General features: G+C 46.3%; 2 protein-coding genes across 2 annotated transcripts; both read left to right on the forward strand.

Moving 5' to 3' along the window:
* Window positions 1-6,756: 6,756 nt before the first annotated feature.
* Window positions 6,757-19,458, forward strand: LOC118675833 (keratin-associated protein 19-1-like). Its single transcript, XM_036348604.1, has 3 exons — window positions 6,757-6,910; window positions 9,826-10,017; window positions 19,271-19,458. Exons 1-3 carry the CDS (start codon window positions 6,757-6,759, stop codon window positions 19,456-19,458), a joined length of 534 nt encoding a protein of 177 aa, XP_036204497.1.
* Window positions 19,459-22,058: 2,600 nt separating this feature from the next.
* Window positions 22,059-22,493, forward strand: LOC118674976 (keratin-associated protein 19-3-like). The gene has a single exon (XM_036347073.1). It carries the CDS (start codon window positions 22,083-22,085, stop codon window positions 22,278-22,280), a length of 198 nt encoding a protein of 65 aa, XP_036202966.1. The 5' UTR covers window positions 22,059-22,082; the 3' UTR covers window positions 22,281-22,493.
* Window positions 22,494-24,569: the final 2,076 nt, after the last annotated feature.

A 24,569-nucleotide genomic window follows, 5' to 3' on the forward strand; every position in this document is an offset into this window, starting at 1 on the left:
GCCTGTCGTCCTCCTCCTCCTCACTTTCTTCTCACGTTTCCCTTTTCTCTCCCCCCTCTCTCCCCTTCATCTACCTCCCTCTTCCCCCTCCTCCTCCCCCTCCTTCCCCACCTCCTACTTCTCACTGTTATCTCTCCTTTCTTCCCACCCAGACACAGGGATCTTAGGTCTGAAGAGTAAAGGCTCTGTGATGATAATCAATCTTCAGAATGTATTATTCCTTGGCAATCATATTGTTAATTTCAAAGTAAGAAGAAGAAACTTTAAATTATTTTAGAACATTCAAGAAAATAAATATGAAAGAATTATATCAAAATATTAACAATTGTAAATTCTAGGGAATGGGTGTGCAATGTTCACTGTAATATTTAGTCTTTGTTTGGGTGTGTTTAAAATATCTCATGAAATAAAAATCCTATATAATAAAGATATAATATGCAAATGGTTGTTACGTAATGACCAACCGTGTAACAACTGGATCACGCATCAGCAGGAGGGTGGGTCAGCGAGCTACAAGCGGGTGGCGGAGAGCTACAGGAGGGGCCAGGGCAGCAAGCTATGGGGGGGGGGTGGGGGGAGCGGGCGAGGGGAGCTACAGGAGGGCAGCAGTGAGCTACTGGCGCACAGATTCATGTGCAGAGCTACTAGTATCTAAAATAAAAGCAAAAACCATGTACCCTGTCCTCAAACATATATTATGACTAGTGGCTTGGTGCATGGATTCATGCACATTGAAAGGAAATTAATTAGAAGGTGGCCAGCGTGGCGGGACTGGGTGAGATGTGCCAGATACGCCCTGGAGCCAACCGCCCTTGGTTCCTTCCCGGTGTCTGTGGAGTGAGTGGCGTTCCTCTGGCAGGTAGGGCCTCTCGATCTGCCCTGTGGGGATCGGGCTGAAACTGGCTCTCCAACATCCCCTGAGGGGTCCCGGGGGCACTCTGCAAAGTTGTTGTCTTACAGGGTGTGGAACGCAAATGCAAGTGTGCAGTAAACCAGATTCGGGGCCGACAGTGTCCCAGTAACAACATAACCCACGGCCGAAGGTGGAATCACAGGGCCCCGCAAGGAATCAGGCACCCTTCTCTTTGGTTTTGGGGTGCGTCACCCGAAAACCACTGCTGCCAAGTCACTGCAGCTCGGCAGCTCCTGCATTGAGCATCTGCCCACTGGTGGTATGTGAGTGTCATAGCAACCGGTTGTATGGTCATACACTTAGCATATTAGCCTTTTATATATAGAGATATTCCATTTATGACACCTGCCCTGAGAAGAAAAAATTGAAATAGCTTTATATCTCATATAGAAATTAAATCCATGATAAAAAATCTCACCAAAAATACCCGTTTCAGGCCAGATAATTTCACTGGTGAATTCTAAACACATTCTGCTCCAGAGAATAATAGAATCACTTCTAGATTACTTTGCAATATCTCAGAATAAAAATATAATGTCATCAGCAGGGAGATTTACGCGCCAGTATGTCTCATGAACATACACATGCAAGATTCCTAAGAACTTCTGAGCACATTCCATCTGGCCATGTCCGAGAGAGATCTTACATCATGACTGAGGGAGCGTTACTTGAGGAGTGCAAGAAAAGCTCCCCATTAGGAAACCTTAAACGCGAGTCAACATATTAACTGAGTGGATGCAACAATAGAGTACGTCCCCATGTCATCTCCAGTTCTCAGCCCGCTGACTCCCGGTCCTCGTTCGCCCGAGGCCGGCTCTGAAGTGTGTGATCGGGGGCTTCCTCATGCCGTTGGCACGTCCTGCACGTATGGGTAGGGCTGCTGTTGCGAGTCAGGTGAGTCTTTTCATTGGGTCCTGGGGGCTGAGGCAGGAGCTTGCAGGAGAGTTTCTGCTCATCTTGTCAGGAGAGCTGGGCGGGGTGTGGCTTCTACTGAAACGCGCTCCCGGGAGCCCCTCATCTGGGGCTGGGTGACGTGGAACCGAGTCACCCAAAGAGTGAACCGAACAAGACCAGTGGGCAAGCCCAGATCGGAGCGCTTAGCCTCTTGGGTTTAAGGATCTCCAGCATCTACATGGGCCTGGCAGGCCTCCCTGTGCCCGCTCTGTCCTCTCACAGCTGTGCGTTCTGTTTCCTGCGCCATGAATTGTCCTTATTTGAAACGGCACACGCGGCTTTCACTACTTCTCATTCAGGGACATCGTGACTGTCCCTTTCACGGTATTTCCCTCTGGAGCTCTTCCCAGGAAACTGTCCTGCTGTCTTGGTTGTATGTCCCGCACGGACAGCAACAAGGGCACAGAGTCACAGCCACTGGCCCACTTTCCACACCCATCACCCCTTCTGCTCACTCAGCACAGTTCATACATATATATATACACACATATATATGCATAGTTCATATATATACACACACACATATATACAAATATGTTTTAATTGACTTCAGAGTGGAAGGAAGAGAGAGACCTAGAAACATCCATGATGAGAGAGAATCATTGACCAGCTGCCTCCTGCACCCCCCACACTGGGGATCAAGCCTGCAACCCAGGCCTGTGCCCTGATGGGGAATTGAACTGTGACCTCCTAGTTCATAGGTTAAGGCTCACCCACTGAGCCCTGCTGGCCAGGGAGCAGTGTTAGTTTTGATTTAGAATCTTAATCTGTTAATTCCTAGTTTAGCTGGATCTGAAAACAGCAGACGAGTAAACCATGTTCCAATTCACTGTCGCTGACGTGGTGGGATGGATTGTAAAGACTTGGGCTTGTTGACGAAACATGAGAACACATGTGCTCAGAGACGAGGGAGACCTGCCCTTGCGTCAATGTGGTCACAGTAGCTTAGCTTTGCGATGACCTGGTCAGAGAGGTAAGAGCCCCCCCCCCCCCAGACTGGATAGTGACAGGGGTGGGCAGAGGGGCTTCCGGCCGCGAGCACGAGAGACGCAGCTTCCTCCCACACCATCACTGACTTCTCAGGGCGTCACTCATCCTCATCATCACTAACCTACTGGGCCCACCCCAGATTCTACTCAGCTGGACAGAACCCAACAGCACTCCTCTATTTTTTAATAGTTAATAGCATTTCTCCAAAATGTGAGGAAAGGCGCCACAGAAGAAGAAGAACCATGATAACGACCTGGGTACGTGTTTGACGCGCCTCCTGTGAGGTGGGGTGACCGTAGCATGAGAAGGTGGAGGGACTGCGCTTCGGAGCGCTGCTGGATACAGGGACATGCTCATCACATCTGCTTCCCCCGAGAGAGCTGTCTGCTGTCCTGGGGAGAGCACGTCTCAGCGGGCCGCGCCCGGCCTCGGACGCCTGCCTGGTGGGGACCGAGGGGCGTCCTGGCACCGCCTGGCGAGGGAATGGCCTCACTTGCCGTCGCCCGTCTGCAGCCGGACTCAGGAGACTAAACACTCAGAGGGCCACCCTCCTGCTTTAGACCGCGGTCCCTTCAGAGGCAACGCGTTCTGAAGAACGGAGACAGCCCCGAGGAAATAACAAAGGGGGGAGGTAGGAAAATATGTCTGAGCCGGAACAAACACTTACAGAAGGAGGAGGCATGGAAGTCGGATGTCACATGACAATGTTCTATTCACAGACCGGACACCATTTCAAAGCGAAAAAATACCAAACCGAGCACCCGGGCAACTATTTTCATGTCGTGAATCTGACCAAACACCAGCACCCAAACGCGCAGAGAGCTGCTGCCAGTCAACAACAACAACAACAACAACAATAACAACAACAACAACAATAACAATACTGATTAACAAGCCGGGTGAGCACGGACAGCACAGTGGGTGGAACAGGCACTTCAAAAAGGAGAACATCATAGGCTGAGCGTCAACCTAGGAACCAGGAGGTCACAGTTCGATTCCCGGTCAGGGCCCAGGCCCAGGTTGCGGGCTCCATCCTCAGTGAGGGGCGTGCAGGAGGCAGCCGATCCATGATTCTCTCCCATCATTGATGTCTCTCTCCCTCCCTCTCCCTTCCTCTCTGAAATCAATAAATATCATTTAAGGGGGCTGTAAACATTGGGAAAGGTGCCCAATGCCACTGCCCAACCAGATCAACCCCATAGTCAGACGTCAGGAGTGCCCGCAAGGGGACCGGGTCTGAGCGTGGCCGTGGGGGAGCACGGGGAGCCGCCACAGCCTCGGGGCTGCAGTGAGCAGGGGGCTGGACACTGCGTGGCGGGACCTGCAGAGGCTACAGCTGCCACTCACGCCCTGGGAATCATGTACGACCACGAGAGTGGATATCCAGGTAAACAGAAAGGTCAGTATCGATAGGTACACATCAGCTTTATTCCGACATGTTAGCCAGAAAACAAAAGAAAAAAAGGGAAGAAGAAATAAAGAAAGAAGAGAAACTGCCCCAAATCAAGTTTGAGAGGAGCAGCCTCCTTCGCGGCGATGGAAACAACGACACGGGTGCTCCGTGCCGCACGGGGGGCGCCTCCCCAGGCCGCGGCGTGCAGCGGGGAGAGTGTGCTGGGTGCACAGGATCCGTGCGTGTGGCGGTCAGAACAGGGACCCTCGAGGAGCCACACTGGTTGGCGGCGTCAGGAGAAAAATGTGGGCGATCGGAGGGGGACGGCTCAAGGGCTCTGGGGACTCTTGCGCTTGAGATTTAGGCGTTTTACAATATGCGCTGAACAACAACAAATACATGAAACCATGGGGCATGGACTCTATTTTCCTAAAGCAGTAAGGCTCCTGGAGCGAGCTCCGCCTTGACACTCTCAGAGCATCCCGTCGTCGTGGCTACGAGACCCTCCTGCAGGTCGGACCTAGGGGTGTGCTCATCCACTCGGCAGTGACTGACTGAGCGAGGGCTGCGAGCGGTCACCGGGGGGCAGTCAGCAAGTCCACCGGGGGCCCGCCTCCCATCATCTCTTAGAAACGCAGCAGAAGGTGGACAGTGTGTGTGAGGTCATCAAAGGTGAACCCGAGCTGAGCCGCTAGTTCAAGTTGGGAGACTGTCTTCAGGGTTCACGGGGCGGGGGGGGGGGGGGGGGGGGGGGGAGGAGGGGGCATCCGGGGTGGGGCTAGCCTGGTGGAAGCCGAAGGGATTTTTGTCTCAGAAAGTACTTTTCCCCACCTTGCCTTTTTACATTATACACACCTGGTTGTTACATTATTATTATTATTATTATTATTATTATTATTATTATTATTTAATTCTCCCCCGAGGATATTTTCCCATTGATTGTAGAGAGAGTGGAAGAGAAGGAAAGACAGAGAGGAACATCGATGTGAGAGAGACACATCGATGGGTTGCCTCCTGCACGTGCCCCAACCAGGGCCTGGGCTGGGGAGGAGCCTGCAACTGAGGTACGTGCCCTTGACCAGCATCAAACCCGGGACCCTTTGGTCCGCAGGCAGACGCTCTATCCAAATCGGCTAGGGCGACACATACATGTTTTTATTATGCTGAAAATATTTTCAGTGTTAACAGCCTCTTACTAAATTTTCCAGGTTCTTTGGAGATGGCATAGAATTCATTATCAAAGATCTTAATGAATATTTAATGTTTTATTAGAGACTAGTTAGCTATTTTTTTAAAGGATAAAAATGAACACACAACTGGTAAAGAGAATACAAAACTGAAAAATATTGTGGTAAAAGGGAAGGCATATATGAGAGTATTTAAGTAAGGATTGCACAGGAATGCATGGGGCCCAAGAGAAATGGTCTATATGTCACGGTTTAACCTGGTCCCAGACCCTGTGGCACTGGGAGGAGCTGAGTGACAGGTGGGAGTGAACTGGAGAAGAGATTAAATAAGGGGGCAGGTGTATGGGTTCGAGGGGAGGGAGGGACGGGTCTGGACGACAGGCAGGCGCTGGGAACGTGGTCCTGGCAGCGCTGGGAACGTGGTTCTGGTAGTGCTGGGAACGTGGTTCTGGTAGTGCTGGGAACGTGGTTCTGGTAGTGCTGGGAACGTGGTTCTGGTAGTGCTGGGAACGTGGTCCTGGTAGCGCTGGGAACGTGGTTCTGGTAGCGCTGGGAGCAGGAGACATGACGGAGAATCAGGATGGGACAGGGGGCTTTGAACAGATGGTTGGCTACTGTGACTCGCCTCCTGGGTATGAACAATATTTCCCCGTGTTACTGATCCAAATGCTTTTTATTTTCCAAACTGGTATGCAAAGCAGAAAAGAGAATATGGTTTCTGAGAGCCAAGGTCATGGAACGTCAGGGAGGACGGCTCCGTTTGGACCCTTCTGTCTGAAGGTCCATGCGGTGCCCACAGCGCAGGGGCGGGATCCAGGCGTTCAGAGTGTCCTTAGCTCGGACCAGCGACCTCACCCGGAAGCACGGATGCCTTGGAAAGCTCAGGGTTATTCTAGGCCTGATCGGACCAAGTTCTTCTAATCGTCAGCGAAGCATATTAATCCAGGGCGAGCGTGCGATGAAGCAACACTGACTTCTGAACACGCCGCCATCCGCCTGTTACGCAACGTGCTCGCTCTGAAGGATTGCGCTCGGTCTGGTATGTCCCGGCTTTGAAGATGCAGCAATTTCTTCTCATAAAAGAGATGCAAGGTGTGTAAGGGACACCCTGACTTGGCAACAAGGCAGGTGAGACACTTTGATGAGCATGCGGCCCCTTCAGAGGTTGGCGTTGCGTCAACGAGGGGTGACACGGATGACACAAAACAGGTGGCACCTGACTCAGCACCTGCTGGCCCAGGTATATAAGCTCCCTCCCCCCTCGCTGACACTCACTCTCAGGACCTCATCTTGAACAGAAACACACCCCCCCTGACACCATGAGCTACTATGGCAGCTACTACGGAGGCCGCGGCTACGGCTGGGGCGGCTTCGGCGGCCTGGGCTGTGGCTATGGCTCCGGCTGGGGCTGGGGCGGCTTCGGCGGCCTGGGCTGTGGCTATGGCTACAGAAGCTATGGCTGTGGCTGCTGGCGCCCGTCCTGCTGGGGGGGATATGGATACTCTGGCTTCTACTGAAATCCTGCCCAGCAGCTCAGCCTCTGAACTTACCAGGGACTTCCTTCCATGTTTGATCTAAGGAACTGGACAGCAAACCTCATGCTGGGTTATGTGCACAAAAGCCTTTAGCTCCTCAGAATTATGGGTAGATTTTCAACTGTGCCTGCGTCTTCCTCATATTCCCAGGATCCTCTACTTTTGCTTTCATAACTGATTGGACTGTCTGTTCACCTTCCAATAAACCATTGAATTTGAAAATAAAGTATGGTTGTTGGTTTGTTCATGAAACACAATTATGAGGAAGTGGTTCTGGGCACATCCACTCCGCTGTCCAAGGGAGAAGCCATCTTCTTGGCTAATAATCTTCCTTTTTGTTCACTCACCTCACAAGCATGCAGAGAGGCAGGAAATAGATATAAAGATTAATAAGTCAACACTGAAATGAAAAATTTTTTTTTGAAAATCCAGTGATTTAAATATTTCAGTCTCTTGATTTAATTCATAAAACATTCAGACTTAAGTCAACAACAAATAGCAATGAATATTGAACATATCTACCCATTTATTTATCAACATATGGATTTTACTTAACTAACATTTCCCAATTCAATCTTTCAGTTTATTCAAAATTGCTTTATGTTTTTAATTTTTCTTTTAATTTCAGAGAGCAAGGAGGAGGGAGAGGAAGATGGAAACATCATGGATGAGAGAGAATCATTCACTGATTGGTTGCCTCCTGCATGCCCCCCTCTGGTGACTGAGCCTGCAACCTGGGCACGTGCCCTTGGCTGGATAAAAACTCAGGACCCTTCAGTCCACAGGCTTACGCTCTATCCACTGAGCCAAACAGGCAAAGGGAAACTCAAAACATTTTTAACTAAACGTGTCTGTTCCCTTTCCTCTGCTCTCACGCTATCTCACTTCATCCTTCTTCTTTTTTTTTTTTTAAAAAAAACATATTTTATTGATTTTTTACAGAGAGGAAGGGAGAGGGATAGAGAGTTAGAAACATCGATGAGAGAGAAACACCGATCAGCTGCCTCCTGCACACCCCCCACTGGGGATGTGCCCGCAACCCAGGTACATGCCCTTGACCGGAATCGAACCTGGGACCCTTCAGTCCGCAGGCCGATGCTCTATCCACTGAGCCACACCGGTTAGGCACTTCATCCGTCTTCACCACCATCACCACATTGAGGATGTATCCTCAATCCAGTCAGGGAAAGAAACAACAAGACATAATCGTGAACCAATTATTGTTGAGCTGAAGCTGAAACCAAAAAGCTTTCTTATAAATCTAAATTTTAGTAAAATCTGAATTTCTCCTGATAAAAATGGGGCAACAGGGGCATATATTTTTCATGAAATTAAAAACAACAACGGTTGGACTAAAACCGTGGTCGCCGAACTTCCCGACCTCACCGACCAAAGTGGACCATGAGCCACCAGTTGGCGACCACTGGACTGAAATACCAAAGTTTTCCTAGAATCCAAATATATCGTCAGAGAATATTATAAGATGAAGATATTTTTTAAAATTGGTATAACTTGGTCCAATATGTGTGCTTGAGTCTATGCTGTTAGATACTCCCTACAGCTGTGCAGGCAGAATTTAGTCTTCCAGTCACTCAGCAAATACGTTTTGTTTGGAAAGGAATGAATGCACTCAGATGGGAGGGAAATGTGTTATCAAAAATGTTACATACGCTCGGCTTGCCTGCCTCAGTGGTTGAGCATAGACCTATGAACCAGGAGGTCACGGTTGAGTTTGAGTCCGGGTCAGGGCACACGCCTGGTTGCAGGCTCCATCCCCAATGTGGAGTGTGCAGGAGGCAGCCAATCAATGAATTTTCTCTCATTATAAATGTTTCCATCTCTCTCCCAATCTCCCTTCCTCTATGAAATCAATAAAAGCAAATAAATAAAAAAAGAACATAAGGAAAACCTCAGGGTAAAATTACAAACCTGAGTGGCGGGATGACGTACTGACGGGAAAACTGGATCGGAGGGGAAACCCTGGCTCCTGTGAGCGTGTGTGGGACTGAGCGGGGAATGGCGACTTAAAGAGCGGCTGGAAGAGACAGAGGATGTGTGGGAACCAGGAAGAACAGAGAGAGAAAATAAAGAGCAACTGCAAAGCAGAAGACACCGTCACCTGTTTCCGGATGATCCGTTTCTATGTGAAAAAGAGGGTGATGTTTAAAGGGAACCTTGTGACCAGGTGCTCAGCCTGGGGGTTCACGTGTGAGATTGTTCTGTGGGCAGATCCTCAGCTTCTGAAATGCATTTCACTGTGTGGGGAAGCCTAAAGGGTATTTCACAAGAGGATACATCACACTAAAGAGTTTACATGCGTGTGTGTGTGTGTGTGTGCGAGTGTGCGTGCGTGTGTGTGTGTGTGTGTGTGTGTGTGTGTGTGTGTGTGTGTTTTCTACTTGAGAAGTAAATTCGACACAGACCTGGACACAGTAAAGAATGTGAACTTGGTTGGTGGATGTGACCCCAAATGGAGTCTGACACAGTCATCCAAAGAACGGCATGCAAGTGGGCAATGACACACCCTCAGCGAGAGACACCGCCCGGTGGTGATGACGCAACACGCTTCCCAATGAAAAATCCTATTCAGGGAATTTCTATTCTGTGACGTGGGAGGCAGATATGCTTCTCCTTAGAAACAAACACTGTCATGGGTTCCAGGGGCTCTAACCAGGCAGCTGTGCCGGCTCCAAATCTTAATAAATATGAGCATCTCTGGCGTCAGCAACCAGATTAACGAGCTGCCTCAGGGCCGTGAATCTTTGGGATGAAACCCAGGAATGGTCACGTGACTCAGCACCTGCTGGCCCAGGTATATAAGCTCCCTCCCCACTCGCTGACACTCACTCTCAGGACCTCATCTTGAACAGAAACACACTCCCCCTGACACCATGAGCTACTACGGCAGCTACTACGGAGGCCGCGGCTACGGCTGGGGCGGCTTCGGCGGCCTGGGCTGTGGCTATGGCTCCGGCTGGGGCTGGGGCGGCCTTGGGGGCCTGGGCTGTGGCTATGGCTACAGAAGCTATGGCTGTGGCTGCTGGCGCCCGTCCTGCTGGGGGGGATACGGATACTCTGGCTTCTACTGAAATCCTGCCCAGCAGCTCAGCCTCTGAACTTACAAGGGACTTCCTCCCACATTTTATCTAAGTAACCGGACAGCAAACCTCATGCTGCGTTATTCCCTCTAAAGTCTTTAGTTCCTCAAAATTATGGGTAGATTTTCAACTGTGCCTGCATCTCCCTCATAAGCCTAGAATCCTCTACTTTTGCTTTCATAACTGATTGGACTACCTCTTCACCTTCCAATAAAGTATTAAATTCCAAAATAAAGTATGGTTGTTGGTTTGTTCATGAAACACAATTATGAGGAGGTGATTATGGGCACATCTACTCCACTGTGCAAGGGAGAACCTATCTTATCCTATTGGCTAACAATCTTTCTTTTCTTTCACACACTCTCAAGCATGCATAGAGTTAGAAAAATAGATATAAAGATTAATAATTCTACACTGAAATGAAAAAATGTTTTAAAAGGGCTAGTGATTCAAATCTTTCAATCTCTTGATTTTATTTATAAAATACTCAGACTTAAGTCTACAACAAACAGCAATGAATATTTGAAAGCTCTATATTTATTTATCAACATATGGATTTTATTGAACTCAACTAACATTCCTCAATTTAATCCTTTGATTCATTCAAAATTTGTTTATTTGGTTTTATTATTATTGTAAGCACAAGCAATGGTAGTAGATCACAGTGTAATGCTAGGGGGACTTATAATCTGATAGACTGAGCACCTGAATTAATCTGAGACATAATCATATTCTTTTAGATCTTAGAACACATACACATATGTGTGTAGGGGGGTGAGTTTCTCATATGTGAACAGGGGGTTAAGTTTTTCTTAAGTTTCCTTTCAAGACCTATGTGAAGGGATTGAGGAAGTGGCTCAGCTGTGAATCCAGCAAGCAGAACCCATAGGCAGGGTCAGGCCCACCCAACAGGAATCAAACCATCATCTCATCCACATCATCTCCTCACCATCATCTCCTCACCTTCATCTCATCACCATCATCTCCTCACCATCATCTCATCACCATCCTCTCATCAACTGAATGCTAAGGACAATAGCTGACAACTGAGGGCTCCCAGGGCTGCATGTAGCTGCATTCAGTCCCCAGCCCCTTCTCCTTCATAGTCCTGTGCCCTGCACCTGCTCAAAGACAGGATTTGATGCCTGTAAGCTCCCGTCTTCTTGGTGGGCTGGCCTTCTCAGTAAACGCCTGATAGGATGCCACCTGCCTTCGTGATAGGACACAGCGACAGGCAGCCTGAGCCCACTCAGACATTTCCTGGTAACAATATCATTGGCTTACAATGAAAGTAAATCGACTTAAAAGACTCTTATTCTGTACAATCTCACCCGGTGTGTCGGGCTCTGAGCACATGATCTCATTTGACACTGTCATCAAGCAGCTGATCCAGAAGCCAACCATGGATTGGGGTAAATTTATTTCATATGAGGTCATTGAATTCAAACATTTCAACTGAACATTTCTGTTCGCTTTCCTCTGCTCTCACTGTGTCTCACTGGCATCCTTCCTCACCACCATCACCACATTGAGGAATTAGCTTCAATCCAATCAAGGAAAGAAACAAAAGACATACTAGTAATTGTGAATGAATTATTATTTAGCTGAAGCTGAAACCAAAGAGCTTTCTTAAAAACCTAAATATAAGCAAAATCTGAAATTTTCCTCATAGAAATGGGCAACGCGAGGCATATATTTTTGATGGAATAAAAAACAGATGTAGTAAAATACCAGTGTTTTCCTAGAATTAAATAATATAATCAGATGACAATAAAAAATGAACATATTTAGTTTAAATTGGTCAAATTTGGTCAACTATGTGTGATTGAGTCTATACACTATCTTAGGTACTGCCTACAGCTGTGGCAGGCAGAATGTATTCTCAGCAATATGTTTTGTTGGAAAGAACAGTGAATACAGTCAGATGGGAAATGTATTATCAAACTTGTTACTTATTGTAGGACCCTGTCTAGAGCACACCGATGTTCAAGGCCACTCTGAACATGGGAATCCTAATCAAAGTGTTCAAGGTTGAGTTGCTATACGCAGGTGCAAGGCAAGGACACAGCAAGCCATACACTGCAACCACGTGCCTTTCTGTATCCAAAATACTGATGTTACTATTTGGCAAAAAGCCCCTTTTGTTTGAGTGTGTTTGGGCATGTATGTAAGGTGCCACTGACCACCTGCTGTGGCTGCTGTTGTGTGTAATTAAGCAGGTCCCATTTGCCTGCTGGTACCCTATGTCCTTCTGATTCCCCTCACCCAGAGGGTTAAGTCCCTAGCCTTGGAGCTTGCCTCTGACACGTATAAACCTCAAAACAGAACAAAACCCCAGCACCACCTACAAAACAAAGCCCTGGGCACATGTTAAAGTCTGTGAAACACACACAATGGAAAAGACCAAGCCCCAGGCGCGGGCAAACTCCAGTAGGGCTTCACCTTGAACCCTGGGCTCACACTCGGGGTTCCTTACGAGCCGAGGAAATTCGCTGAAGGCTGGCGGCTAACCTCTATGATATTTCTGTTTTGTGTCAGTCACATTCTCCCTGCCATGTTTATTTTTTGCAGCATTTCCAGGCATCAAGATTTCAGGAGACTCTGAGTAAAATATTATATAATCTTAGGAGTAAAGAAGTCTTTTTAATTTAAAACCCTGACGAATTAGAATATCTTATTGAAAAGGTTGGAGGTTGAGTGAAAAGGGAAAGGGTCATGGAGTCGGTAAAGCTGTGACAAGTTTGCACAGTGACAGGTGATTCAGGTCATTACTGGGGGAGGCCATGGTGAGGTATAAACATGCTGAGTCATTCTATTGTGCACCTGAAACTAATACAACCAATGTAAGTTTGCATGCCAACTGGTCTAAAATCCTATCTAATAAAGAGAGAATATGCTAATTGACCCTCATGCCATCATAAAGATGGTGGCGCCCATAGCCAATAAGGAGGGCATATGCTAATTCAATTCCCCGCCCTCAAAGATGGCAGTGCGCACAGCCAATAAGGAGGGAATATTCGAATTGACTCCCCTGCTCTCAAAGATGGCAGTGCCCACAGCCACAAGATGGCAGCACCCAGTCCCCTCAGCCCCCCAGCTGTCCAGGGCTGCCCGAGGCTTGTGCTGCCGGCAGTGGCAGCAGCAGAGGTGTGATGGGGCGTCAGCTTCCCCTGATTGCCAGGTTGCCTCCTGGCCAAGGGCTTCCGGACTGTGAGAGGGGGCAGGCCGGGCTGAGGGACCCCTCCTCCAGTGCATGAATTTTCATGCACCAGGCCTCTAGTAAAATATAAAATAAAAGTGTTTGCTGATTGCCTAAGAGAAAATAAGGGGCAGGACACAGAATTGTTAAAGAATATAAGGACACACCCAGCCGGTATGTCTCAGTGGTTGAGCATTGTCTTTGAAACATGAGTTCATGGTTCAGTAAAATTCCTGCTCAGGGCACACACATGTCCGGGTTGCAGGCTTGATTCCCAGTGTGGGGTGTGCAGGAGGCAGCTGATCAATGATTTTTCTCTCATTATTGATGATTCTCTCTCTCTATCTCCCTTCCTCTCTGCAATCAATAAAAGCCAATTTTAAAAAAAGAATATGAGGACAAAAATACCATGCTAAAATTAAAAACCTGCTAAAATTAAAATCCTGCTAAAATTAAAAACCTGAGTAGAGGGATGAAGTACTGATGGGAAAACTGGATCAGAGGGGAAGACCTGATACGTGCGAGTGTGTGTGGAACTGAGTGCAGAAAGAAAACTTAAGGAGCGGCTGGAAGAGACAGAGGATGTGTGGGACCAGGAAGAACAGAGAGAGAAAATAAAGAGCAACTGCAAAGCAGAAGACACCGTCACCTCTGTTTCCGGATGATCCGTTTCTATGTGAAAAAGAGGGTGATGTTTACAGAGAACTTTGTGACCAGGTGCTCAGCCTGGGGGTACATGTGTGAGTTTGTTCTGTGGTCAGATCCTCAGCTTCTGAAATGCATTTCACTATGTCGGTAAAGCAAAAGGATATTTTGCAAGAAGATATATAAGATTAACATGGTTTTCTCACGTGCGTGTTCAACATGAGAGAAGTACATTTGACAATTAAGGAATTTCATAGCTGTAAGGATCTTACATTGGATTTCTATATTTGAATTAAAATGAAAGATAGCCCTAAAGACTCCATCAAAAAATTATTAGACTTAGTAAATGAATTCGGCAATGTAGCAGGATACAAAATTAATGCTAAGAAATCCATGGCATTTCTTTACACCAATAGTGAACTTACAGAAAGTGAAACTACAGAAGCAATCCGATTTACCATTGCACCAAAAAATTTAAAATACCTAGGAATAAACTTAACTAAGGAGGTAAAAGACTTATATGCTGAAAACTACAGGACACTGAAAAAAGAGATAGAGGAAGACATAAACAGATGGAAGAATATACCGTGTTCATGGATTGGTAGAATCAACATCATCAAAATGTCCATACTACCCAAAGCAATTTATAGATTCAATGCAATCCCCATTAAATTACCAACAGCATATTTCACAGATCTAGAATGAACATTCCAAAAATTCATCTGGAATAAAAAAAGACCCCGAATAGCTGCAGCAATCCTGAGAAAGAACAAAGTAGGTGGGATCTCAATACCAGATGTCAAGATGTATTACAAAGCCACTGTTCTCAAAACTGCCTGTTACTGGCACAAGAACAGACATATAGATCAATGGAATAGAATAGAGACCCCAGAAATCAACCCAAACCACTATGCCCAATTAATATTCGACAAAGGAGGCAAGAGCATACAATGGAGTCAAGACAGTCTTTTCAATAAATGGTGTTGGGAAAATTGGACAGATACATGCAAAAGGATGAAACTAGATCACCAACTCACACCATACACAAAAATAAACTCAAAATGGATAAAAGACTTAAACGTAAGACGGGAAACCATAAAAATACTAGAGGAATCCACAGGCAGCGAAATCGCAAACATATGCCGAAGAAATTTCTTCTCTGATAATGCTCCTAGGGCAATGGAAACTAAAGAGAAAATAAACAAATGGGACTACATCAAAATAAAAAGCTTTTGCACAGCAAAGGAAACCATCAACAAAACAACAAGAAGACCCACTACATGGGAGAACATATTTGCCAATGATACCACCGATAAGGGTTTAATTTCCAACATTTACAGGGATCTCATGAAACTTAACAAAAGGAAGATAAACAATCCAATAAAAAAATGGGCAACGGACCTAGATCGACACTTTTTGAAAGAGGACATACAGAAGGCCGAAAGACATATGAAAACCTGCTCAAAGTCACTAATTATACGAGAGATGCAAATCAAAACGACAATGCGTTATCATCTCACACCTGTCAGAATGGCTATCATCAACAAATCAACAAACAACAAGTGTTGGAGAGGATGTGGAGAAAAAGGAACCCTTCTGCACTGCTGGTGGGAATGCAGACTGGTGCAGCCACTGTGGAGAACAGTATGGAGCTACCTCAGAAGACTAAAAATGGAACTCCCATTTGACCCAGTGATCCCACTACTAGGAATATATCCCAAGAAACCAGAAACGCCAATCAGAAAGGATATATGCACCCCTATGTTCATAGCAGCACAATTCACCATAGCTAAGATTTGGAAACAGCCTAAGTGCCCATCAGCAGATGAGTGGATTAGAAAACTGTGGTACATATACACAATGGAATACTATGCTGCGGTAAAAAAAAAGGAACTCTTGCCTTTTGCAACAGCATGGATGGAACTGGAGAGCATTATGCTAAGTGAAATAAGCCAGTCAGAGAAATATAAATACCACATGATCTCACTCATTTGTGGATTATAGAGAACAACATAGACTGATGAAAAGGGACAGACCCAAAGACTGAGAAACAGCAATCAGGCTATCAATCCCCAGAAGGAAAGTAGGGGAGGGCGGGGGTAAGGGGAAGAGATCAACCGAAGGACTTGTATACATATATATAAGCCAAACCAATGGACATGAACAACAGGGGGATGGGAGCATGAGTTTGTGTGTGGGGGGGAGGTTGGGGGTTATTGGGGGGGGATGAGGACACATATGTAATACCTTAACTAATAATAATAAAAAAATAAATAAAATGAAAGATAGGATAATCCAAAGAATGATATAAAAATTATGATGACACAATCCGATATAATAAAGAGGCAATATGCAAATTGACTGTCACGTCCTCACACAAAGATGGCCGCCCCATGTCATCACAAGATGGCTGGCAGGGGAAGGCAGTTGGGGGAAACCAGGCCTGCAGGGAGGGCAGTTAGGGGTGACCAGGGCAGTAGGGGAGTGCATTTAGGGGTGACCAGCCCTGCAGGCAAGGGAGGGCAGTTGGGGGCGACCAGGCTGGCAGGGGAGGGCATTTGGGGGAGATCGGCAGGCAGGGGAACATTAAGGCATTGATCAGGCTGGCAGGCAGTGGTTAGGGGCAACCAGGTAGGCAGGCAAGTGAGCAGTTGGGAACCAGCAATCCCAGATTGCGAGAGGGATGTCCAATTGCCGGTTTAGGCCAGGGATCGGGCCATAACTGGCAGTTGGATATCCCCCCAGGGGTCCCAGATTGGAGAGAGTGCAGGCTGGGCTGAGGGACACCACCCCAAGTGCACAAATTTCATGCACTGGGCCTCTAGTATTTAATGAGAATACTCCAACCAATATGACAAATGCCACGTGCTTAGGAATGGAGAATTGTGTTTAGTGAGTTTTTATCTTTTTTTTTTTAATATATTTTTTATTGATTAAGATATTACATATGTGTCCTTGTCCCCACGTTACCCTCTACCCCCCCCCCCCCCGCTCATGCCCTCACCCCCCCGTTGTCCATGTCCATTGATTAGGCCTATATGCTTGCATATAAGTCCTTTGGTTGATCTTTCCCCCTTACCCCCACCCTCCCCTACCTTCCCTCCAAGTCCCGACAGTCATCAGCTTATGTTGTTCATTATATTCCACAAATGAGTGAGATCATGTGGTATTTATCCGCTCTCCAGTTCCATCCATGCTGTGGCAAATGGTCAGAGTTCCTTTTTCTTCTTCCTCTTCTTAAAGAATACCTTTCAGCATTTCATATAATGCTGGTTTGGTGGTGATGAACTCCTTTAGCTTTTTCTTATCCGTGAAGCTCTTTATCTGACCTTCTATTCTGAATGATAGCTTTGCTGGATAAAGTAATCTTGGTTGCAGGTTCTTGCTATTCATCACTTTGAATATTTCTTGCCACTCTCTTCTGGCCTGCATGGTTTCTGTTGAGAAATCAGCTGACAGTCGTATGGGTACGCCCTTGTAGGTAACTGACTGTCTTTCTCTTGCTGCTTTTAAGATTCTCTCTTTATCTTTTGCTCTTGGCATTTTAATTATGATGTGTCTTGGTGTGGTCCTCTTTGGATTCCTTTTGTTTGGGGTTCTCTGCGCTTCCTGGACTTGTAAGTTCATTTCTTTCACCAGGTATGGGAAGTTTTCTGTCATTATTTCTTCAAAAAGGTTTTCAATATCTTGCCCTCTCTCTCCTTCTGGTACCCCTATAATTCTGATGTTGGTACGCTTGAAGTTGTCCCAGAGGCTCCTTACACTATCTTCATATTTTTGGAATCTCTTTTCTTTTTTCTTTTTCGGTTGGGTATTTTTTGTTTCTTTGAATTTCAAATCTTTGACTTGATTCTTGGGATCCTCTTGTCTGCTGCTGGATCTCTGTAAATTATTCTTTATTTCAGTCAGTGTATGCTTAATTTCTAGTTGGTCCTTTTTCATGTCCTCCATGGTCTCACTATACTTATTGAGGGATTCATTAAATTTATCGGCGGTTTCCATAAAATTCTTGAAAAACCTTATAAACGTGGCCTTGAACTCTATATCCAATCATTTGCTTTCCTCCATTTCTGCCATTTGTGACCTGTTTCTTTGTCTCCGCATTTTGGCAGCTTCCCTGTGTTGATAGAGTGGCCCTGCGCGCCAGGTGTCCTGTAGGGCCCAGTAGCTCAGCCTCCCCAGTTACCTGGGGTGGACACTCTTGGTGCACTCTTGGTGCCTTGGTTGTTGTAGAATCACTGGGAGGAATTGACCTCCAGGCCAATTGGCTGTGAGAATCAGCTGTGTCTAAAGTGGGAGAACTTCTGTGCTGAAGACACCCTTCTGGGGCAAGACTTGCTTCAGTGGGGCTTTGGTGCTCACTGAGTCTGCTCCCTGAGTGTGTCCCTTATGGATCTGAGGAGTTGCAATCTGGATGGTCCAGTGGCTCCTGGATCTAAGGAGGTGCTAATTCAGCCTCTGCCTGAGGCCACACAGCAGGAGCCACGAAGAGGCTCAGCTGTGAAGCAATGCAAGCCGCTGCGGGGCCTTGGGCCTTCTCTTGGAAGTTCCGGGTCTGCCTGGCTGGGCTGCAGTTAGGTACATTCACATGCAAAAGCCTCTGCCTCAGCCTGGGTGGGGCGGGGTCTCAGGGAATCAAAGGGCGGATCAGGGAGCTATGGCCGATTCTCCGCCCGGAGTCGCGGGTCTCAGTGTCCCGGTAACGGCTGCAAGCACCTCTGAGGGAAAGCCGCCTTCAAGTTCGCCTGCTGCCGGACAGACCAGCTTCTCCCCGTATGAGTCCTGGGTCCCCAGAGACTTCCCGGAACCGGAGTTCAGGGCAGTCGGGAGTTTGTGATTCAAAAAGACAGCCGCGTCCTCAGGTGCCACCCCCTTTCCTCGCGCGCGCGAGCCGCCGTACCTCTGCACTTCACCTCCGCAGCGCCTCTGGCTCTCAGCGTGCTTTTCTTTCCTTCTAGTTGTAGAATTTACACTCAGCCAGACTTCCTGTTGTTCTGGATGATGTTTGCTCAGTCCTTTGCGGTAATTTTCAATTGTTGTGGGAGGCGACAATTTCCCCGTGTTTACCTATGCCGCCATCTTAGTTTTTCTCCGAGTTTTTATCTTGTGACGTGGAAGACAGATATGCTTCTCATTAGAAACAAAGAATGTAATGGGTTCCAGAGTGTTCTATCCAGGCAGCTGTGCCGGCTACAAATTTTAATAAATATAAGCATCTCTGGCGTCAGCAAACAGATTAACAAGCTGCCTCAGGGCCGTGAATCTTTGGAATGAAACCCAGGAATGGTCACCTGACTCAGCACCTGCTGGCTCAGGTATATAAGCTCCCTCCCCACTCGCTGACACTCACTCTCAGGACCTCGTCTTGAACAGAAACACACTCCCCCTGACACCATGAGCTACTATGGCAGCTACTACGGAGGCCGCAGCTACGGCTGGGGTGGCTTCGGCGGCCTGGGCTGTGGCTATGGCTACAGAAGCTATGGCTGTGGCTGCTGGCGCCCGTCCTGCTGGGGGGGATACGGATACTCTGGCTTCTACTGAAATCCTGCCCAGCAGCTCAGCCTCTGAACTTACAAGGGACTTCCTCCCACGTTTGACCTAAGTAACTGGACAGCAAACCTCATGCTGGGTTATGTGCACAAAAGCCTTTAGCTCCTCAGGATTATGGGTAGATTTTCAACTGTGCCTGCATCTCCCTCATAGCCCAGGATCCTCTACGTTTGCTGTCAGAACTGATTGGACTGTCTGTTCACCTTCCAATAAAGCAATGAATTTGAAAATAAAGTATGGTTGTTGGTTTGTTCATGAAATGCAATTATGAGGAAGTGGTTCTGGGCACATCCACTCCGCTGTCCAAGGGAGAAGCCATCTTCTTGGCTAATAATCTTCCTTTTCGTTCACTCACCTCACAAGCATGCAGAGAGGCAGGAAATAGATATAACGATTAATAACTCTACACTGAAATGGTCAGAACATTTTGAAAGAACCAGTGATTTAAATCTTTCATTCTCTTGATTTTATTCATAAAATATTCAGACTTAAGTCAGCAAAAAATAGCAATAAATATCAACCATATCTATTTATTTATCAACCTGTAGATTGTACTTAACTGACATATCCCAATTCAATCCTCCCATTTATTCAAAATTGATTTATGTTTTCAATTTTGCTTTTAACTTCAGAGAGCAAGGAGGAGGGAGACAGAAATATCAAGGATGAGAGAGAATCATTCATTGATTGGTTGCCTCCAGCATGCCCCCCCTCTGGTGATTGAGCCTGCAACCTGGGCATGCGCCTTTGGTCGGAATCAAACCCAGGACCCTTCAGTCCACAAGTTGATGGTTTATCCACTGAGCCCAACCGGCAAGGGCAACTCAAATCATTTTAACTCAATGTTTCTGTTCCCTTTCCTCTGCTCTCACTGTGTCTCGCTGGCATCCGTCTTCACCACCATCACCACACTGAGGAATTAGCTTCAATGCAATCAGGGAAAGAAACAACAAGACATAATGTGAACGGATTATTATTTAGCTGAACCTGAAACCAAAGATCTTTCTTAAAAATCAAAATTTCAGCAAGATCTGACTTTCTCCTGATAAAAATGGGGCAACACAGGGCATATATTTTTGATGAAATAAAAAAACGGAAGGACTAAAACAGCGTTCGAAAAACTTTCATACCTCACTGACCACAAGTGGTCCGTGAACCACCAGTTGGCGACCACTGGAATGAAATAACAATGATGTCCTAGAATCCAACAATATAGTCAGAGAATATTCTAAGATGAACATATTTGGTTTAAATTGGTATAATTTGGTCAAATATGTGCGCTTGAGTCTATACTGTTAGGTACTCCCTACAGCTTTGCAGACAGAATTTAACCTTTCAGTCACTCAGCAAATATGTTTCGTTTGAAAAACAGTGAATACATTCAGATGGGAGGGAAATGTATTACCAAAAATGATACTTATGCCTGGTCTGCGTGCCCAGTGGTTGAGCATCAACCTATGAAGCAAGAGGATCAACCTATGAAGCAAGAAGTCACGGTTCAGTTTGATTCCTGGTCAGGGCACATGCCTAGTTGCAGGCTCCATCCCCAGTGTGGGGTGTGCAGGAGGCAGCCGATCCATGATTTATCTCTCATTATAGATGTTTCTATCTCTGTCTCTGTCCCCCTTTTCCTCTGAAATCAATAAAAACAAAATTTTAAGAAGAAAAAAATACATATAAGGAAAAAAAATTGTGCTAAAATTACAAACCTGAGTGGCGGGATGACGTACTGACGGGAAAACTGGATCGGAGGGGAAGGCCTGGCTGGTGTGAGCGTGTGTGGGACTGAGCGGGGAATGACGACTTAAAGAGCGGCTGGAAGAGACAGAGGATGTGTGGGGACCAGGAAGAACAGAGAGAGAAAATAAAGAGCAACTGCAAAGCAGAAGACACCGTCACCTCTGTTTCCGGATGATCCGTTTCTATGTGAAAAAGAGGGTGATGTTTACAGAGAACTTTGTGACCAGGTGCTCAGCCTGGGGGTTCACGTGAGAGATTGTTCTGTGGGCAGATCCTCAGCTTCTGAAATGCATTTCACTGGGTGGAGAGGCCAAAAGGGTATTTTGCAAGAAGATATATAAGGTTAACATGGTTTTCTCATGTGCGTGTTCAACTTGAGAGAAATATGTTTGACAATTAAGGAATTTCATAGGTGTAAAAATCTGAAATTCGATCCGTGCATTTGAACTGAGATGAAAGTAAGATAGGGAAATACAAAGAATGATATGCAAATTAAGATGACACAATATTTAATGAGAACACGCCAACAAACATGACGAATGCCACGCGCTTAGGAATGGAGAGTTGTGTTTAGTGAGGTTTTATTCTGTGACGTGGAAGACAGACATGCTTCTCCTTAGAAACAAAGACTGTCATGGGTTCCAGGGGCTCTAACCAGGCAGCTGTGCCGGCTCCAAATCTTAATAAATATGAGCATCTCTGGCGTCAGCAACCAGATTAACGAGCTGCCTCAGGGCCGTGAATCTTTGGAATGAAACCCAGGAATGGTCACGTGACTCAGCACCTGCTGGCCCCGGTATATAAGCTCCCTCCCCCCTCGCTGACACTCACTCTCAGGACCTCGTCTTGAACAGAAACACACCCCCCCTGACACCATGAGCTACTATGGCAGCTACTACGGAGGCCGCGGCTATGGCTGGGGCGGCTTCGGCGGCCTGGGCTGTGGCTATGGCTCCGGCTGGGGCTGGGGCGGCCTTGGGGGCCTGGGCTGTGGCTATGGCTACAGAGGCTATGGCTGTGGCTGCTGGCGCCCGTCCTGCTGGGGGGGATACGGATACTCTGGCTTCTACTGAAATCCTGCCCAGCAGCTCAGCCTCTGAACTTACAAGGGACTTCCTTCCACGTTTGACCTAAGGAACTGGACAGCAAACCTCATGCTGGGTTATTCACTCTAAAGTCTTTAGCTCCTCAGGATTATGGGTAGATTTTCAACTGTGCCTGCGTCTCCCTCATAAGCCCAGGATCCTCTACGTTTGCTGTCAGAATTGATTGGACTATCTGTTCACCTTCCAATAAAGCATTGAATTTGAAAATAAAGTATGGTTGTTGGTTTGTTCATGAATGCAATTATGAGGAAGTGGTTCAGGACACATCTACTCCACTGTCCAAGGGGAAGCGACCTTCTTGGCTAACATTCTTTCTTTTCTTTCACACACTGCACAAGCATGCAGAGAGGCAGGAAATAGATATGAAGATTAATAACTCTACACCAAAATGAAAAAAAAAGTTGTGAAAGGTCCAGTGATTTAAATATTTCAATCTCTTGATTTTATTCATAAAATATTCAGACTTGTGAACTGCAAATAGCAATGAGTATTTAACATACCTATCTCTTTATTTATCAACATATAGATTTTACTTAAGTCAACTCACATTTCCCAATTCAATCATTGCATTCATTCAAAACTAGTTTAAGTTTTTAATTTTTCTTTAATTTCAGAGATGAGGAGGAGGGAGAGAGATAGAATCCTGAAGGATGAGAGAGAATCATTCACTGATTGGTTGCCTCCTGCATGTCCCCCTCTGGTGATTGAGCCTGCAACCTGGGCATGTGCCCTTGGCCGGATAAGAACTCAGGACCCTTCAGTCCACAGGCTTACACTCTATCCACTGAGTCAAACCAGCGAGGGCAGCTCAAAACATTCTTAACTCAATGTTTCTGTTCCCTTTCCTTTGCTCTCACTGTGTCTCACTGGCATCCATCTTCACCACCATCAGCACGCTGAGGAATTAGCTTCAATCCAATCAGGAAAAGAAACAACAAGACATAATGTGAACCAATTATTATTTAGCTGAACCTGAAACCAAAGAGCTTTCTTAAAAATTTAAATTTCAGGAAAATCTGAATTTCTCCTGATAGAAAAGGGCAACACGGGGCATAAATTTTTCATGAAATAAGAAAACGAATCGACCGAAATACCAATGTTTTCACAGAATCAAATAATATCATCAGAGAATAATATAAGATGGAGATATTTTGTTTAATTCACGTAATTTGGTCAAATATGTGTGCTTAAGTCTATACTGTTAGATACTCCCTACAGCTGTGCAGTCAGAATTTAATCTTTCAGTCACTCAGCAAATATGTTTTGTTTGAAAAACAGTGAATACATTTAGATGGGAGGGAAATGTATTATCAAAAATGTTACTTATGCCCGGCTTGTGTGGCTCAGTGGTTGAGCATTGACCTATGAACCAGGAGGTCAGGGTTTGATTTCCGGTCAGAGCACACGCCTGGGTTGCAGGATGCATCCCCAGTGTGGGACCTGCAGGAGGCTGCTGATGAATGATTCCTTCTCATCATTGATGTTTCTATCTCTTTTTTCCTCTCCCTTCCTCTTTGTATTAAAAAAAAAGAAAAAAGAAAGAGGGAAAAAAAAGAAAATATATGTTTCTTACTGTGGGGTCCTGTCTAGAGCACACCGATGTTCAAGGCCACTCTGAGTGTGGGAATCCTAATCATAGTGTTCAAGGTTGAGTTGCTATATTCAGGCACAAGGCAAGGACACAGCAAGCCATACACTGCAACCACATGCCTTTCTGTAGCCAAAATACTGATGTTACTATTTGGCAAAAAGCCTCTCATCTTTGATCATGTTTGGGCATGTATGTAAGGTGCCACTGACCACCTGCTGTGGTTGCTGTGGCTGCTGTTGTGTGTAATAAAGCAGGTCCCATTTGCCTGCTGGTACTGGCGTGTCCTTCTGAGTCCCCTCACCAAGAAGGGCCAAGTCCCTGGCTAAGGAGCTTGCTTCTGACACATATAAACCTCAAAACAGAACAAAAACCCCAGCACCACCTACAAAACACAGCCCTGGCACATGATAAAGTCTGTGACGCTCACACAATGGTAAAGACCAAGCCCCAGGTGTGGACACACTCCAGTAGGGCTTCACCTTGAACCCTGGGCTCACACTCAGGTTTCCTTATGAGCTGAGGAAATTCCCTGAAGGCTGGCAGCTAACCTCTATGATATTTCTGTTTTTGTCTCAGTCACATCCTCCCTGCCATGTTTATTTTTTGCAGTATTTCCAGGCATCAAGATTTCAGGAGACTTTGATTAAAATATTATATAATCTTAA

This window comes from Myotis myotis, unplaced genomic scaffold (assembly GCF_014108235.1).
Source record: "Myotis myotis isolate mMyoMyo1 unplaced genomic scaffold, mMyoMyo1.p scaffold_m19_p_2, whole genome shotgun sequence".
NCBI lineage: Eukaryota > Metazoa > Chordata > Mammalia > Chiroptera > Vespertilionidae > Myotis > Myotis myotis.